General features: G+C 43.0%; 1 protein-coding gene across 1 annotated transcript in view; it reads right to left on the bottom strand.

The window, feature by feature from the left end:
• The window catches only part of LOC310775917 (NLR family CARD domain-containing protein 3-like), a gene marked incomplete at both ends in the record, with an annotated part of 84,103 nt that overhangs the window by 52,076 nt on the left and 16,772 nt on the right, over nucleotides 1-15,255 (bottom strand). The window contains 2 exons of the mRNA XM_083636039.1: nucleotides 6,878-6,914; nucleotides 7,825-7,957. Coding sequence (XP_083492165.1) covers nucleotides 6,878-6,914; nucleotides 7,825-7,957 — 170 coding nt within the window. The remainder of the gene's footprint in view (nucleotides 1-6,877; nucleotides 6,915-7,824; nucleotides 7,958-15,255) is intronic.

Raw genomic sequence — 15,255 nt, 5'->3', positions numbered from 1 at the left:
CAGATGAATCAGATGCTGCTTCATTCATTTCCTCAGTGAAGCTCATAGAGGTTACTGTGGAGGCAACAATATTTCCCTTCACTCTGTTGCTGGTGTGGCTTGGCTGTGATCTGTAGCTGGGCTGTGAGGCATAGCTAGGTTGTGATCTGTAGCTGGGCTGTGGTCTACTGGGCTGTGGTCTACTGCTGGTGAGAGCCCTTACTCCAGCAGACCCAGACCCTGGGTCCTGTATGTCGCCAAACAGGGGGTCAGATAGAATTCTGACTCTGCGTTCCATGAATTTGACAAGATCAATAAAATGAGCTCTGTGATTGCTTGCTTCCAGTATGTCATGAGCCTTGCCCCGCCATTGCTCCCTCATCTTGTATGGCAACTTTGAAATGATGGCCCTCATGTTTGCAGGCATGTCCAGCTCCTGCATGTACTGGAGCTCCCCCATCACATTGCAGCAGCCACGCAAGAACAAGGAGTAGGCTTGGAGTGATTTCACATCCTCAGATTTGATTGCTTGCCAAGCCAAAGCCCTTTCCATATATGCAGCTGCAATTGTGTACTGATTTCCAAAATGTTCATGTAGAAGATCCTTCACCACAGCATAGCCACGCTCAGGCTCCATGTGCTGGCAGCTACGCACCAGTTCCTGCGGTTGTCCTTTGGTGAACTGCTCCAAATAGTAAAGACAGTCAGCCTTTCCTGCCTTTCCTTCCACACCTTGCTCGAAGGCCCTGATGAACGATATGTATTGCAGTGGATCTCCTTCAAAGGTGGGAATATCCCGTGGTGGAAGAGACAACGACCGCTGCTGCTGCACCAGAGCAGCCGTTATTTCATTCTGCCTGTTCATAATGGCCAGTATGTCTCCAGGTGCATTTTGACTGATTTGAGGGAGTGGTGGTGATCGACTTTCCTCCTCATTTAACTGTGAAATTGCTGGTTGATGTTGAAAGTGCAGTGATGTCCCCAGTATGTTCTCCTGCTGCTGCACACTGGGGAGGTATTGCTGTGGTGAAGCTGGTTTAAATGCTTGCCCTGTGTCCTTTGGCCGCACGTCCACAGATTGCGTATTAGCTGATGCCAATAGCCATTTTGATGTGGCTGACTTCCTTGATTCAGGCTGATATTCATTTGCCAAGGGGTTCAAGATGGTGGGTTTCCTTTTGTCCTTTTCCAGATATGAATTCATGGCATTTGAGTGCACTCGAGAGGAACCTCTCGATTCGGCCGCCTGCATTACTGCCAACTTGGCATCATAGGCGGCTAGGTCAGCTTCCATGTCAAGCTGCGCCTTTTTCCTGCTCAGCTGTTGTTCTTGCTCCTCCATGTTCCTCCTCAGCTGTTGTTCTTGCTCCTCCATGTTCCTCCTCAGCTGTTGCTGCTGCTCCTCCAAGGCTTGCCTTTCCTTCAGGGCTGCAGAGTGAACAAGCAGTGCAGCCCTTTCAGCCTCAGCTTTGATGCGTGCAGAGGATGTGGTGCTTGAGTGCTTACTGCCCCGACTTGAGTGTTTACTGTCATAGTTGGAGATGCTGTCCTGAGGATGAACAGCATCCTGAACAGTATGTGCATGACCTGGCTCATTGAATTTTGGAACATTGTCATTTTCACATGCAGCACCTTCATTGTGTGAAATCCATGTTTCTGCATTGGCAATACACCCAATATTAGAAAGCATTTTAGCTTTAAACCACGTTTCGTGATTTGTACCTTCATCAGATGGAATTAAAGCCAACAGATTTTCATGCATGGATTTTGCTTCCTCACACACACCAAACAATTCAATAAGAGCATTTTGTACCTGTTTTTTACCTTCATCATCATAATCATTTGACATTGCACCTTCAATTGTTTTTCTTATAGCGGTTGCTTTATTTAGCTTAGATTTTCTATCCCTTTGCAAATTTTCAATTTTATCAGCAAGCGCTTTTGCAGTGAGTTTAACGACCCGTTTTTCCCTTTGCGTTTCAACACCGCCAGTCACACTACTAGGTTTACCAGCTGAATGCACACAAGTCTCGGACACGACAGCCTCTTCCATAGGCGCGTTCACGTCTGCCATGACGAAGCAACGAGTCGGCAAGTCACTACGAGTCGGCAAGTCAATAGTTCACCGCGCAACGAACAGTCAATCAAAGGCAATGTCACAATGCCGATCCCTTCGGCAACCAATGCATTGGGTTTATGCCCCCCATAATGTGTGCACACAGATTTAAATGGCCATTAGTGTAGTGCTACACATACCTCCTCCAATGCGTTGGGCGCCATTGAAATGATGCTTGGTTGGTACGATGCTCCACAGCTAGGTTTAGCATTAGCTCCGTAGCTCCTGCGTCTTTACCCCCATGGATGGCAGCAGGCGTCCTCCTCCGTAGCCGAGTCCAAGCAGCTCCAAATCGGCAGCTCTCCTGGTCCTCCTCCGGCCTGACTGACGTCCTCCTCCGTAGCGTTAGTTAGCTTTTAATGTTAGCCGAGAAAGTCCAGGCAACTGGCAACGCCTGATGCTATCGGCACTGTCCCGACAGCTCTCCTGATGATCCTCCCGCGTAACGTTACACAAACGTATCAAAAAAAGTTCCAACTTGTGCAAGGTTTTTGACTAATGTTATAGGAGCCCAGTCTATTACTGTAGGCTACTGAGGTGCTTAAACCGCGGATGACCTGGGTGACGCGCTCGCTATAGTTGATGTTACATACATACGATATTGTTGTGTGTTGCGTAGGAAAATGATCAAGGCAGTCCTTCAGTTGAAAATGTGGATTTATTACTCCAGTGCACCAACGTGAATACGGTCCATTTTTTGTTGTCCAAACACAGAAAAGACAGAGCACACCAAACAAATGTCGCGCCACAGCGAAGCGGTCAAAAACCATTTGCCCTTCCGGGTCAAACACCTAGTGAGCAGAGGTGAAGGCAGCACCTATGTAGAATACCTGAGCCCAGGTAACATGGCACAGCGACACCCCATGGACAAGTAAAAATATGACAGCACAAAATCAACCACAAATATGACCAGAACACATTTGGCACTTACAGTAATCTCTTAACTAAAAATGTCTGAAAACACTAATAGTGAGTTGACTGTGTCAGTCTGCAAAAACCTTGACTAAAAAACAAATCCCTTGAATGGATGGATTATTTAAGTTAAATGTTGTTTCTACTGATTGTGAATTTGTTTGCCTTTGTAAAGGCTACTATCTGAAAAGCACTTTAAAAATCCGAATGGCAGTAAGTTTGAGCCTGCAATTCAAATGTTTTTGCAAAATGATTAAAAAAAAAAAAAAAAAAAAAATTGTATCAAACATGCCATTTTTTTAATAGAATGTAGCCTTTCCCATCTACCAAATGATCAGGCTTGTAATGTCGTAATGGATAAATGAACAGCTTTATGCTGGTTTCAGCCATGCAGACTAGTCTGCAAGCTCTTTTCTGACATTGGCACTAGGAAGATAGGTTTATATTTTGAAGAGCAAACCTTGAGTGTTTTGTGGGTGGGCTGGCGGACAATTGTGAGGGACTTGGCTCTGACAAAATGTGACTTGATATGTGGAGGGAAGGACCGCTGCTGTCAATAGTATTCCCCTTATTCACTCTGCGGCCATTTTAAAACCAAAGCGAGGCTGGCCTGTAATTTTGGTATTTAATTGGATTAAGTGATTAATCAGGTGTGCCGCACACCTGATTAATAACCTTATAGGCTTTTTATATTTTACTGGAGGACGTGCCTTGTCATTTTTTCTAACCTGTGACTCGACTTGACATAACCTGTGACTCGACTCGACTTCTGAGGGACTTGAATCGACAATCTTTGACTCGACTTGACTTGACATAACCTATGACTCGACTCGAGACTTGACTTGAAATAACATTGTGACTTGACTTGACTTGACTTGCCGACAAAAGGAAAGACTTGGGACTTGCTTGAGACTCGGGACCAATTGACTTGAGACTCGCTTAGGACTCGGATCAGAGTGACTTGGACAATTGTCTGGAATTAACTAATGGCGGAGGCATAAGTCTGCGTTGCGGTCGTTCTAGTTTATAAATGAAATCTATGCCCGCACGTACCGTGTCGATTCAGTTCAGCAGCCTTTTTTAATTTTATTATCATTATTTTTTTTATTGATAGCCTATAGGAATTATTCCATCAGTGCGACCAAACACATCATGAGATCATTATTATTCATTGTGCCTAAATGGTCTAAAAACCCCTACGGATTTTGGAAATAGACATGCAGGTTATATTGAGTTTATTGAGAGGGTGAATTGAGCTGCTGTAGATAGCCTACGTGGAGGCAGAAACCGCTCTTCAAAGAAATTACTGATGTGAATAAAAGTGGTAACTTTAGACAGTCATTCAGGAACAGACTAATAATATCCAACGCAGATTTTGAATCTACATAGTAAAGCTTCACAATTTGCGCTTTGAATGAATGAGGAAATAGGCGTGTCTGGCGCTGTAGAAGCTGGAGCAGTCCATATTGCATTGTGATTGGCTAGTTGTTAAAAACCACGCCTCTTTTGCGGGCACAAGCTCCTGTGCACGGGCATTTTCATGTGCACACGCTCTCAACTTGATTAGAAAAACCTGGTTCCACTTAACGAGTGGCGAAATACATTCGTGGTACCACTTAACTAGAATCGAGCTTCTTGGCAATTATCTGGTTTAGCCAAACCAGATCAAGGGACAGATCCTGGATCTTCTTATACAACATTCGTGGTACAGCCCTCTGAGGGGTATACCACGAATGTTGTATAAGAAGATCCAGGATCTGTCCCTTGATCTGGTTTGTCTAAACCAGATAAGCTCGATTGTAGTTAACTTGTACCACGAACGTAGATCGCCACTCGTTAAGTGCAACCAGGTTTTTCTAATCAAGTTGAGAGCGCGTGCACATGAAAATGCTCGTGCACAGGAGCTCGTGCCCGCAAAGAGGCGTGGTTTTTAACAACTAGCCAATCACAATGCAATATGGACTGCTCCAGCTCAGAGCAGCTTTTACAGCGCCAGACACGCCTATTTCCTCATTTATTCAAAGCCAACTACTACTAATGTCAGAATCAATATCCGCATTGGATATTATTAGTCTGTTCCCGAATGACTGTCTAAAGTTACCACTTTTATCCACATCAGTCATTTATTTGAAGAGCGGTTTCTACCTCCACGTATCCTACAGCAGCTCAATTCACCCTCTCAATAAACTCAATAAAACCAGCATGTCTTTTTTGCGAGTGGAAGCAATGTGTAATCTGCCTCAGTCCAAAATCCGTATGTATAGACCATTTAGGCTCAATGAATAATAATGATCGCATGATGTGTTTAGTCGCACTGATTGAATAATTCCTATAGGCTATCAATAAAAAAAAGAATGATAATAAAATTAAAAAAGGCTTCTGAACTGAATCGATATGGTATGTGCGGGCATAGATTTCATTTATAAAAAATAGCCTATTTTGTGGTCAATAGGCTATTGTCAGCAGAGTCGCATATCTCCATATTTCATATAATGATGCTGGAAATATGAAGTTCAATCACATCATACAGGCCAAAAGCAACACAGTTGCAGCTGCAAAATGCAGGAGTAGCCTAGATATGAATCATCTGTGTGCAGGCGATCCCATATTAAATTGCTTAGATGTAGTAGGCTATTCTACCATGTATGACCATTTCACTGCCTCAGCTCCATTGCGCACACGGCCCTGTGTGCTTTGGAGACGTTTATGTAACCTTTTTATGCCGGTTTAGTGATATTTCTCCATTCACCATTCAGCTAAGAAGTTAACTAGCATCGTGGTATGGCAAAACTAGGGTTAAACCTGAAGTTACCTAGCTAAACCACTAAGCTTGCTTTGTAGTACAGGCCCCTGGACTTGTGCCAAATCGTCAACAAACTTATCTGGTTAACTGAGTTAGCAGGAAAGTGAAACAGGACCATTTGTTATAGTCTGATCATTAATTTCTCAGCAGTTTGATGATGTCACATGATGTCATCATCCTGAGTCAGGATGTGAATGTAGATGTGGATTTTTTATCTTAGTAGTTGAATATCGTCGCTGTTGTGCCAGGACCTCGAATGTGCCTTTTTCACTTTTTTACTTTTTGTCATAAATCAGTGCCATTGGTCACCCTTCACATCTCTGTGTGGTTTTTAACAAATGCAACCAATGGAAAAGCATTAAAACGATCTTGTGAGTAAATCTTGTAACGCCATTCGCCCTCAATCTGTCAGTCAAACCTCGAAATTCGCCCCCTACCTCCGTCTGTACCCCCCACGCAGAACAATAAACCCGGAAAAGTCACACGGCAGAGGTGCTGTGTATCTCTCATATCGTTTTGACTAATCCTGGCTTCCTCTGACGTTAACATATCAATCAAATGTTTTCCAGTTATTCCTAGGCTGCAAACTTGTTTTAACATGCAAATCGGAGTGTTTTCTGACGAGAATAAAGTAATGTTAACGCTACGTTATGTCAGACTATTTCTCACCCCATGCGAAAGCCCCCGCCTCGGACATGAGAGGCGAGGGGCAATGCTGTTGCTCCTGTGCGCGCCCCCGCGGCCTGGAGCTTGGGGCTCGTGCATGAGCATGCGACTCTCTCCCGCTTGACTGGCCGGGAGAAAGTGCTTCCAAGTCGGACTGATAATATAAACAACATAATTTGAGCTTATCCAGGTAAGATATTAATAAAGTAATGACACATTCAGCGGGAAACTAACTATAATTAAGACATGTGCCAACTTTGACGACGTTTGGTTCAGTATTTTAAGAGCAAACAGGTTTTTTTAACTTCCTGAAAAGTTGCTGTTTTGGAAATTCGAGGTCCTGGAACGACAGTGACGATATGTTTCTTTGATTTCATGAATCAAACTAAATACACACTTACATTTCCTCAGGCCTGGTTTCAGCCTCTGTTCTCCACCATGGTCCACCCTGGAGGAATAAACAAAGTCAGATGAGCAGATTATCTTTAAAGGTCCAAATTCGTGCAGCTGTAACCTCTTAAAAATGTGTGTCTCTGGTCCATAAAACATGATTCTGGATTAATTTGTCAAAAATATAGCAACCCCGTTTGTTCTGACGGAGTTGTCACTTCCTCATCTCGTCGCTTCCCAAGAATGGTCTGTTTCTATAATATATTCAGAACTAACAGTTCCCATTGGCCGCTGAGGGAGAGCCCGCCCCAGGCTCCCAGCGGCCAATCAGATTAGCGTCCGTGGACCAGCACGCTAGGTTGTGTCCACAACTAACGTTAGCAACGAGCTATCGCTAACTTAATGGTTGCTACGCTAAAGAGGACATCTCAAAATGCCTATACTTACCGAATGCACCTCCGCAGTTGCTGGATCACGTACAGTTGGCGTCGCTCCAGCTAGAAGTGTTAATTTTGTGGCTATAGATAAAATGGTGCAGGTAGCTTGTGTGAGAGAGACCGCGCGCAGTATGTTTAAGGACCCGAGTGACATCACATTAACCCGTCTGGGGGAACAGAGTGTAAGGGGCGTGGCTTGAAGGAGACTGCAGGGGGAAGCTGGATAGGGACAAATCTAACTCTGGCAGTTCTGAGGGTGTGACCACTCATTACAGGGAGGGATGACAGCAGTATATATGCATTTACAAGTAAAAACAGCTTTTGCACAGAATGGGACCTTTAATGATGGAAACATGGACATTTAATATCCTTCAATATGGAGGAGTTCCACTCATGTCATCCATTAAACATTATTCCTCATCTTCTCAATGTGACAGAGAAAGTGTGACTCTCAGCCTTCTAGCAGACATTACTTCTCCATACCTGAGAGAGTCCAGTCTCCAGTGTGGATCCTCCAGTCCAGTAGAGAGCAGCTCTCCTGAGGCTCCTGGATGATTGTAGCTCAGGTCCAGCTCTCTCAGATGGGAGGGGTTGGAGCTCAGAGCTGAGGCCAAGGAAGCACAGCCTTCCTCTGTGAGCAGACAGCCTGACAGCCTATGCACGCATGCGCGCGCGCACACACACACACCCCCCCCCACACACACACACACACAGACACAGACACAGACACAGACACAGACACAGACACACACACACACACACGCACACACACACACACACACACACACACACACACACACACACACACACACACACACACACACACACACACACACACACACACACACACACACAGACACAGACACACAGTCATTTAGATTGTCTTCCCATATTTTGCAAGGATAGAATTGACCCGACCATTATTGAGTGAAATTAGTTTGCATATATGTTCAAAGTTACATTTACCCCTGTTTTTCACAACTGAATGGGCGAGTCCAATTTTCCCCCCCCAAACTCACGTTTGATTAGTTCATTTGGCTGATGAGCAAACAAACGCCCACCCACACACACAGTTTTCCGGTTCCCCTGCAGCAGACAGACCCTCCTGGAGACAATCTTTCTCAGAAGAGACTAAAGTTAGCGACAAATCTGGAGACTTTCTGACATGGGATTAACATTACCAGCAAGCAGCAGTGACGCAGCAGTGCAGCAGTGCAAGCAGCAGCAAGCAGGCAAGTCCCGCTAGCATCGATGCTAATTTAGCAAAGTACAGCGCGCAGCTGAAGCACATGGCTATAATATGGATGTTAACGTCCATATTAAGTAGCCATGTGCTTGCGCAATGACAACAGTGTATTGGCAATGTCAAATGGTGGCGATTGACATCTGACTGAAGATCGTGCAACTCTTAGGAGGAAGAAATGTAGGATGTATGATGTGTGGGATTCAGTGGCAATTTTTTCTTTCCAAACCGGCTGTTTGTGAAAGAACATGATTAGATGGCTAAACCTACAGTTTGTGTTTGTTAGTTACAATTATGCTGACAGGAGAGCTGAGCAGGTGGTGACATGAAAGTTATTGAGAAAAGGAGAAGATACTGAATAATGACATCACAACAGTATAATCCTAATGTTGATTTAAAATGAGATATTCGTCTAAATATGGCTAAAAAAGGTAAAAAAAAACTAACATTTTTTATTTAAAATGAGATATTCCTCTAAATATGGCTAAAAAAGGTAAAACAAAAACCTCAAAACAGCCTCCCCTCATGCCGTCCTCGACCCTACCAACTTTGAGACCAAAACGACGCCCTTGAACAGACTCACTCTATTTTACAGGTCCGTTACAATGTAACTACATGAACATAATTTATAACTATTGGTAATTACTGTGTAATTACATTTGGTGTTCATGTGTAATTACAAATCGTTCATATGCAACTAGGGTACCTGTAAAATAAAGGGTTACCAGAACATTTCATAATTCTCCTCCTTCATCTCTCCCTTCAATCTCTCTAATGTATCCTAACTCTTGATCCATCCTTCTATAGGTTGAGGCGATGTCTCGTCATAGACGCTGGGTGAGCTGGCTCAGCCTGGCTGGGGGCATGGTCAGGGTGGGGTAAATCCCCCGTTTGATCCTTTCAGCAAAGTTAGAATTTAGCTGATAGCCCAGCCCAGGCAGACACGATCGGGGATTTGACCACCGCAGTAGACGCACATCTGAACAGACGTCTTGTGTTCTGCTCTAGAATCCCCCAAACTGTAGTTAGAGCCGCAGCACCTTCCTTTGGTGAGTCAGCCCATTGAGATATATGTTAAAACATACAGTTAGTAGACGGACAAGCCTGTCTTTTATTGTCACACGAACACTTCAACACATGCATGCGGCCACGAACACACACTCATGCTAACGGTGGCTGGTGAAATTTGTCCTCTGGATTTAACCCATCCAGGCTTGTCCTTTCCTCTGAGGGGCAGGCCAGGAGCAGTGGTCGCTTTTTCTTTCCAGCGCCCGGGGACCAACTTCGGATGTTGTCGTCACTGGTCGGATGACGATGACGATCTTCTGCATGTTTTTTAGTGGGGGGGTTATGTACGGAGGAACCCCCTAGGGAGCACGGGGAGAACATGCAAACTCCACACAGAAAGGCCCTTTCGACGAGATAAGCCACCTGGGCAGTAGGCACTGAAGACATGGGGGGGGACACAACCCCAGCGCCCACAGCGTCCCAGGCGAGAATCGAACTCAGGACCTTCTAGCTGTGAGGTGACAGCGCTACCGACTGCACCAGGGGGTCCCCAGAAAATGTATCAAGTGTTAAACTTCAAAACATTACTTCATTACACAAAGATAACACAATTAGGCAACATTTACACTGCAGGTACAAGTGACTCAAGATGTTTTGCTCTCAAGTGGCACATATCTGATATGTGTCATGACAGTGTGAGCAGCAAAAAAAGCACATGGATCAGGATATTGTCAGGTCCCATTCAGGCCTCAGTCACATGTGGAAATAAATCAGATATGAATCAGACATGGTCCAATGTGATGTGACTGGAATCTAAACGGACAAAAAAACTATTAAAAAAACTATAAGATGTAAAGTCAGATCGGAGCCTTGGATGAACTCAGAAATCCTCAAAGCTATCAAGGTCAGAAATGACACATTCACCATTTTTAGTAGAAACAGGAATGAGCAAGTCTATAATGAGTTTAAAATACTCAGAAATTAGGTAACTAGTCTGATAAAGAAAGCCAAGGCTGAGTATTTCAATGATAAAATTACTGAAAATAAGTCAAATCCACAACAGCTGTGGAAGTGCCTGAAACAGACAGGATATAGAAACAGGCTTATAACAAAAGCAAAAAACATGAGTCTAGACATAGGAGGCACGCTCGTAACAGGTAATTTTAATGTAGCAAATAGTCTAAATACGTTTTTCAATAGTATAGCAAACACACTAGTTAATAATCTGCCCACTCCAACAGACGCGTATGGTGAAAATCATGTGGAGAGTTTTTATCAACAAAAAGGTGTCCAGGCAGACACGTTTTTGTTTTCAAGTGTGTCTGAGGAAACTGTTTAAAAAAAGCTCAAGGCCCTCAACCCTGCTAAGGCAACAGGACAGGACAAAATCCCCGCCAGATTCCTGCAGGATGCAGCCGAGGCTCTAGCTCCCTGCTTAACCTTCATAATAAACATGTCCATCAGCCAAGGACATCTTCCAAATGATCTTAAGGTAGCTAGAGTTATTCCTCTCTATAAAGAAGGAAATAAACTGGACCCGGGTAACTATCGTCCTGTCTCGATCCTAAGCACAGTGTCCAAGGTGTTGGAAAGGATATTATTCGAACAAATCAATGAATATATTTAAAATAACAACCTCCTGTATGATTTTCAGTCTGGGTTTAGGACATCTCACTCCACAGACACCTGTCTACTCTATCTGACAGATCTAATTAGAACAGATGTGGAAGTAGTGATGTAGGGTAGGTCCTCCTGGGAAAAACATAAAAAGCAAAATTTCAGTACTTCCGCAAAAAGGGCACTTCCGCTTTTCGAAAAAGGGGGGCGTGGCTTCTTTTTTGGGTAAAAATCAATTTTTTCATTTGTTCCTCAAAGGGTACTTCTCCATTTTTTGCCTTGTGTTTAAAAAACACTTTTCTTGTGAAAAGTGTTTTTCAGTACTTCCGCAAAAAGGGCACTTCTGTTTTTAAATCACTTTCTTGTGAAAAGTGATTATTTCAAAAGTTCTCCAAAGGCCACTTCCGCATTTTCCCCCCATATCACCAGCTCACGGCAACAGCAGCGTTTTTTTTATCTCGGCCAAATACATTTGGCCCATTTGAGCAACTACTAAATTAGCCTAATATTTCTTCACAGCGGCGACCATTTTCACTGTCTACAGATTCCTCTCCTTTGCTCACTGGTGTTTCACAATCTCGCCCATAACAACAGCCAATACAATTTTTTGATCTCGGCCAAATACATTTGGCCCATTTTAGGAGTTGAAACTAGTATTTTGTTAACAGCGGCGACCATTTTCACTGTCTACAGATTCCTCTGCTTGCTCACTGGTGTTTCACAATCTGACCCCTAGAGACCCAGGCTTCCCCTGCCAGCCCATCCCATCCCATCCCCCACGTTTTTTTTGTCTATTACCACGGCCGGTGTTCTGTCGATTTCACAATCACTTCCGTTTTAAATAAACTTGTTTGTTTTTGACCGTCAGGTGGGGCGTTCCCGACAGCACGTAACGCCCCTTGAAAGCTACGAATAGCGGCGAGATCAGGTGGGCGTTCCCGGCAGCACGTAACGCCCCCTTGAAAGCTATGAATAGCTGCTTGCTCACGTATTTCTCTGACTCACCCATAGAGGCCCCACAGGTTCCCCCTGACAGCCATCCCACCCCATCCCCCCTTATATCCTTTGCGTGCCTGTCAAGGCCATCTTATACCAATGTATCCACCATTCAAATATTCCATATTTGCATGTTGTGCATGCAAATATTCCATAAATGCATGCATTGATAAAAGTTAGGCATAGCAATTCTGTCAAATATTCTGTAGATTCCCTACGCGCAACACACACACAACACACACACACACACACACACACACACACACACACACCCACTCACACACACACACAGACATATTCACAGCCAGCCCACAAACACACGCACCCACAAATTCACAGGTAAACATTCCAGTCAACTTCATCATTCATGTGTGATATTATGTATTTTCCCATGTTTTTTCCCACTCCGGATCCAATTGTGACATCACCATGATGTTTTTTTGATAGGCTATAAGCCTATTAAGCTTTGAACTAAATATGATCAATACAGATTGAGGTGGATTGAATAGCTACAGACTGTTTTCCAAATGAAAACGATTGAATACAGACTATGGTGTATGACTATGCCGTTTACCCGTCTCTCAACCAGACCAGAGTTACCCAGCATGCACTAGTGTGTTTCAACACTGTGTTTTTGGAGATTACTTATGTGCTACGCGATATTAGTTATCTGCAATGTTATGTGATGACTACTAGAGTTTGTACCCGTGTGAACTACATTGCTTTACGTTGTAAAATGTTATATGGCAGTAAAATGCCACTGAATGACCAAATTGATTTATCTTGATTTTTTTTTAACCCCAGCGCTGGTTAGCTGTTTATGCGTATGCAATTACGGATGCGTTATTATATTTACTGGAATACATACACACGCCAACCTATGTGCCCTATCAGAGTTCGTTACGTTATTGTACAGCATTTGGTTCAAACACAGCTGCATCACTATACGTGTGTATTAATGGTTTGCAACTTGTTTGTGTTGTACAGCATTTGGTTCAAACATATGGCGACATTGAATCAGTGTTAGCTTAGCGCTAGCTAGCTAGCATACACTACGATCTGTGAATAGAATTGGCCTGGCCTTGGTCGATATGACCAAAAATTGATATAACGTTACAGTAGCATGGACCCCTCTCGTTTTTTATTACAGTTGAAGATTTCACAATCTCAACCACTCTCAATCTTGTTACACCCCAGACCCCGGATATCCGTGACCTACGGGTATTATTTCAAAATATGGAATATGGAACGTGAACAAACATCTTAGTTTTATGTATCTGTATTTTATATGATTATTTTAATAGTTACTAACTATATTATTATATAACTAACTAGTCCTCCACACAGAATTGGTTAATTTACTGTGAGACTTTATGTTTTGTAGACAAGCACCAAGTATATATATATATATATATATATATATATATATATATATATATATATATATATATATATATATATATATATATATATATATATAATAATAACCCTCCCCTCCCCTCCCCTCTCCTCTCCTCTCCTCCCCTCCCCTCCCCTCTCCTCTCCTCTCCTCTCCTCTCCTCTTCTCCCCCTCCTCTCCTCTCCTCTCCTCTTCTCTCCTCTCCTCACCTCTTCTCTCCTCTCATCAACTCACCTCTACTCCTCCCCCCTCCCCCCTCTTCTCCTCCCCTCCCCTCTCCTCTCCTCCCCTCACAAGCCTATAGATGAGGGATTTCAGACAATGTGACTATTGTTACAATATTGTCAACAATAATAGTACTATTCTAAATAACATAACTTAATTCAACTTTGCCTCTCCTCTCTTCTTGCTTAACATACACAAATAGTGTAGTAGCCGTACCGTACCGCACTACAGCTGCTACCATTACGTATGTCTAATGTTTAATTGTATGTCTAATAAGATACATGCTATTTGCACCTGTATGTCAAATACGTTGAATTTAAAATGTTTAAACACGTCTAATGTATGCACATGACATGTGCACCTATGTGCAGTGAATATGCCACTGTCTCAGACTTGTCTTATCACTATACTGCCTTATTGCATATTGTTGCTTATTGGTGCTTATTACCATATTGCTTATTGTTTTTGCACTCACGCCTTGCTATATTTGTACTATGTTGTAAACAGAGTCCACAGCTCCCCTCTCCCCATCCTCTCTCCTCTCCTCTCCTCTCCTCTCCTCACCTCTCCTTGGCTCCTCTCCAGGAGGGTGATTGAGGTGAAATTTGGATCCAGATGTTAACTGCATACATAATGTTATGTCTCGAAAGACAAGAGCTATGTAGCCTACTTTAAATCAGATCACTCCGGTGCACAAACATACATTGGTTGTCTAATAAAGTTTTACAAATCAATTAATTTGGTTGTCAACCACCGTTAAACGAAACTTAGTAGTTGTAAACTAAGTAGTTGTATCGATAAAGACTCTAATCGTTAAGCAGTCTCGAAAGTGGGGTCAATATCAATCTAGAATCTAGATTGATTTGATTCACTAATTTGGCGTTCTCTCATGCAAAATATCCAACATCCAATATCCAGAAGTAGTGATTACTACACAGAAGTAACTTTAGTTCCACCATTTGCTATTTGCTTCAAACATAATTTGGATCAGTTGTAACTTTGACCATTTCTAACAATTTCTAGACAGTGAATTTACACAAGCACTTGAGTGAAATTCATAGTACCTATAGGGACTGTGATTGAATGAACGCAGATTGTCAGATTTGTATACCAAACCCTTATCCTGGTGCCTGCAAGGGTCGTCTGTACCACTAATGTCAGCCACTATGTGTAAATGTGTTACAATATTGGGCTGGTTTCATAGACCTGGCCCAAAAGTACATACATCACGTATGCTGCATATATCCATATATGCCTCTACCGTATGGGTTAGTCATAATAGTCAAACATGGTTTTTCATGTTCTGACTTGCTGAAATGTGTGCTGCATATATACATGTTAGTTACACATAATAGTCAAACATGGTTTTTCATGTTCTGACTTGGTGAAATGTGTGTTGCATATATACATGTTAGTTACACATAATAGTCAAACATGGTTTTTCATGTTCTGATGTGCTGAAAT

Source organism: Poromitra crassiceps (genome assembly GCF_964638095.1).
Source record: "Poromitra crassiceps genome assembly, chromosome: 4".
Lineage (NCBI taxonomy): Eukaryota > Metazoa > Chordata > Actinopteri > Beryciformes > Melamphaidae > Poromitra > Poromitra crassiceps.
Note: the sequence above shows the minus strand (reverse complement) of the source record. Positions and strands in the feature narration are given on the sequence as shown.